The 2,001-nt window shown below is 51.2% G+C and overlaps 1 protein-coding gene across 1 annotated transcript in view; it reads right to left on the bottom strand.

Annotated features, from left to right (window-relative positions):
- Positions 1-2,001, bottom strand: part of ARHGEF10L (Rho guanine nucleotide exchange factor 10 like) — a 48,705-nt gene that overhangs the window by 13,443 nt on the left and 33,261 nt on the right. Inside the window, exon 17 of the mRNA XM_031062979.1 lies at positions 799-885. Within this exon, the coding sequence (XP_030918839.1) occupies positions 799-885 (87 nt within the window). The remainder of the gene's footprint in view (positions 1-798; positions 886-2,001) is intronic.

Here is a 2,001-nt window from a genome sequence, read left to right as displayed (position 1 = left end):
CCCCGCCCCCTCCTGCCCCCCTCCCACCTGGGGGAAAAGTGGGAAAAGTGGGAATGAGCATCCCGGGATTCTAGCAGAGCCATCCCGAATCCCAATCCCAGATCCCAAATAATCCCAAATAATCCCAAATAATCCCAAATCCCGGGATCCACTGGGGTTATGCTCACCCACAGATCCCCACCTGCCCCCTCCTGCCCCCCTCCCACCTGTGGGGCAGGAAAACCAGGAATGAGCATTTCGGGATTCTGACCAGAGCCACCCCAAACCCCAAATAAGCCCAAACCCCAAATAAGCCCAAACCCCAAATAAGCCCAAACCCCAAATAAGCCCAAACCCCAAATAAGCCCAAACCCCAAATAAGCCCAAACCCCAAATAAGCCCAAACCCCAAATAAGCCCAAACCCCAAATAAGCCCAAACCCCAAATAAGCCCAAACCCCAAATAAGCCCAAACCCCAAATAAGCCCAAACCCCAAATAAGCCCAAACCCCAAATAAGCCCAAACCCCAAATAAGCCCAAACCCCAAATAAGCCCAAACCCCAAATAAGCCCAAACCCCAAATAAGCCCAAACCCCAAATAAGCCCAAACCCCAAATAAGCCCAAACCCCAAATAAGCCCAAACCCCAAATAAGCCCAAACCCCAAATAAGCCCAAACCCCAAATAAGCCCAAACCCCAAATAAGCCCAAACCCCAAATAAGCCCAAACCCCACATCCTGAAGCCCAAATAAACCCAAACCTGAAATAACCCCAAATAACCCCAAACAACCCCAGCCCCGCAGTCTGGGCTCTGCTCACCCACAGGAAGCCCTGGGGCAGGGAGGTGCTGACGGCCGAGAACCCCAGGAGCGAGGAATGGACGGGATTGTGGACGGCAGCTCCGAGCTGTGGGAACCAAAATATTGGGATTGGCATTGGGATTGGGACCCAGCCCGGCTGCAATTCCCCCATTTCCCCTCAAATTGCCCCAGCTGAAATCTTTTCCAGCCCCTCCACTGTGGGATTTATGGGATTTGTGCTTTTCCACCCCAAAATCACACATATGAAGGGAAAGGGGATGGAGAACCCAAATCACCCCAAGCAGGAAGGGGATCAGTCAGAACCCCAAAATTCAGGATCTGGCTCCTATTCGGGATTCAGCTGCCATTCCCAATTTCCCCCTTAGATTTCATCAATTCCTTCATTTTCCAGCCACTCCACTGTGGGATTTGTGCTTTTCTGCCCCAAAATCATGGAGAAGAAAGGAAAAGGGATGGAGAACCCAAATCACCCCAAACTTGCAGGGGATCCGTGAGAATCCCAAAATTCGGGATCCAGCTGCCATTCCCAACTTTGCCCGTTGGAATGCCCCAATTCCTGCCTTTTCCAGCCCCTCCACTGTGGGATTTGTGCCTTTCCACCCCAAAATCATGGATATTAAGGGAAAGGGGATGGAGAACCCAAATCACCACAAGCAGGCAGAACGTCAGAACATTCCCCAAAATTTGGGAATGGCAGCTGGATCCTAATTTTCCTCCTTAGATTCCATCAATTCCCGCCTTTTCCAGCCCCTCCACTGTGGGATTTATGGGATTTGTGCTTTTCCACCCCAAAATCACAGATATGAAGGGAAAGGGGATGGAGAACCCAAATCACCCCAAACTTGCAGGGGATCCGTGAGAATCCCAAAATTCGGGATCCAGCTGCCATTCCCAACTTTGCCCGTTGGAATGCCCCAATTCCTGCCTTTTCCAGCCCCTCCACTGTGGGATTTATGGGATTTGTGCTTTTCCACCCCAAAATCACACATATGAAGGGAAAGGGGATGGAGAACCCAAATCACCCCAAACTTGCAGGGGATCCGTGAGAATCCCAAAATTCGGGATCCAGCTGCCATTCCCAACTTTGCCCGTTGGAATGCCCCAATTCCTGCCTTTTCCAGCCCCTCCACTGTGGGATTTGTGCCTTTCCACCCCAAAATCATGGATATTAAGGGAAAGGGGATGGAGAACCCAAATCACC

This window comes from Geospiza fortis, unplaced genomic scaffold (genome assembly GCF_000277835.1).
Source record: "Geospiza fortis unplaced genomic scaffold, GeoFor_1.0 scaffold4, whole genome shotgun sequence".
In the NCBI taxonomy this organism is placed as follows: Eukaryota; Metazoa; Chordata; class Aves; order Passeriformes; family Thraupidae; genus Geospiza; species Geospiza fortis.
Note: the sequence above shows the minus strand (reverse complement) of the source record. Positions and strands in the feature narration are given on the sequence as shown.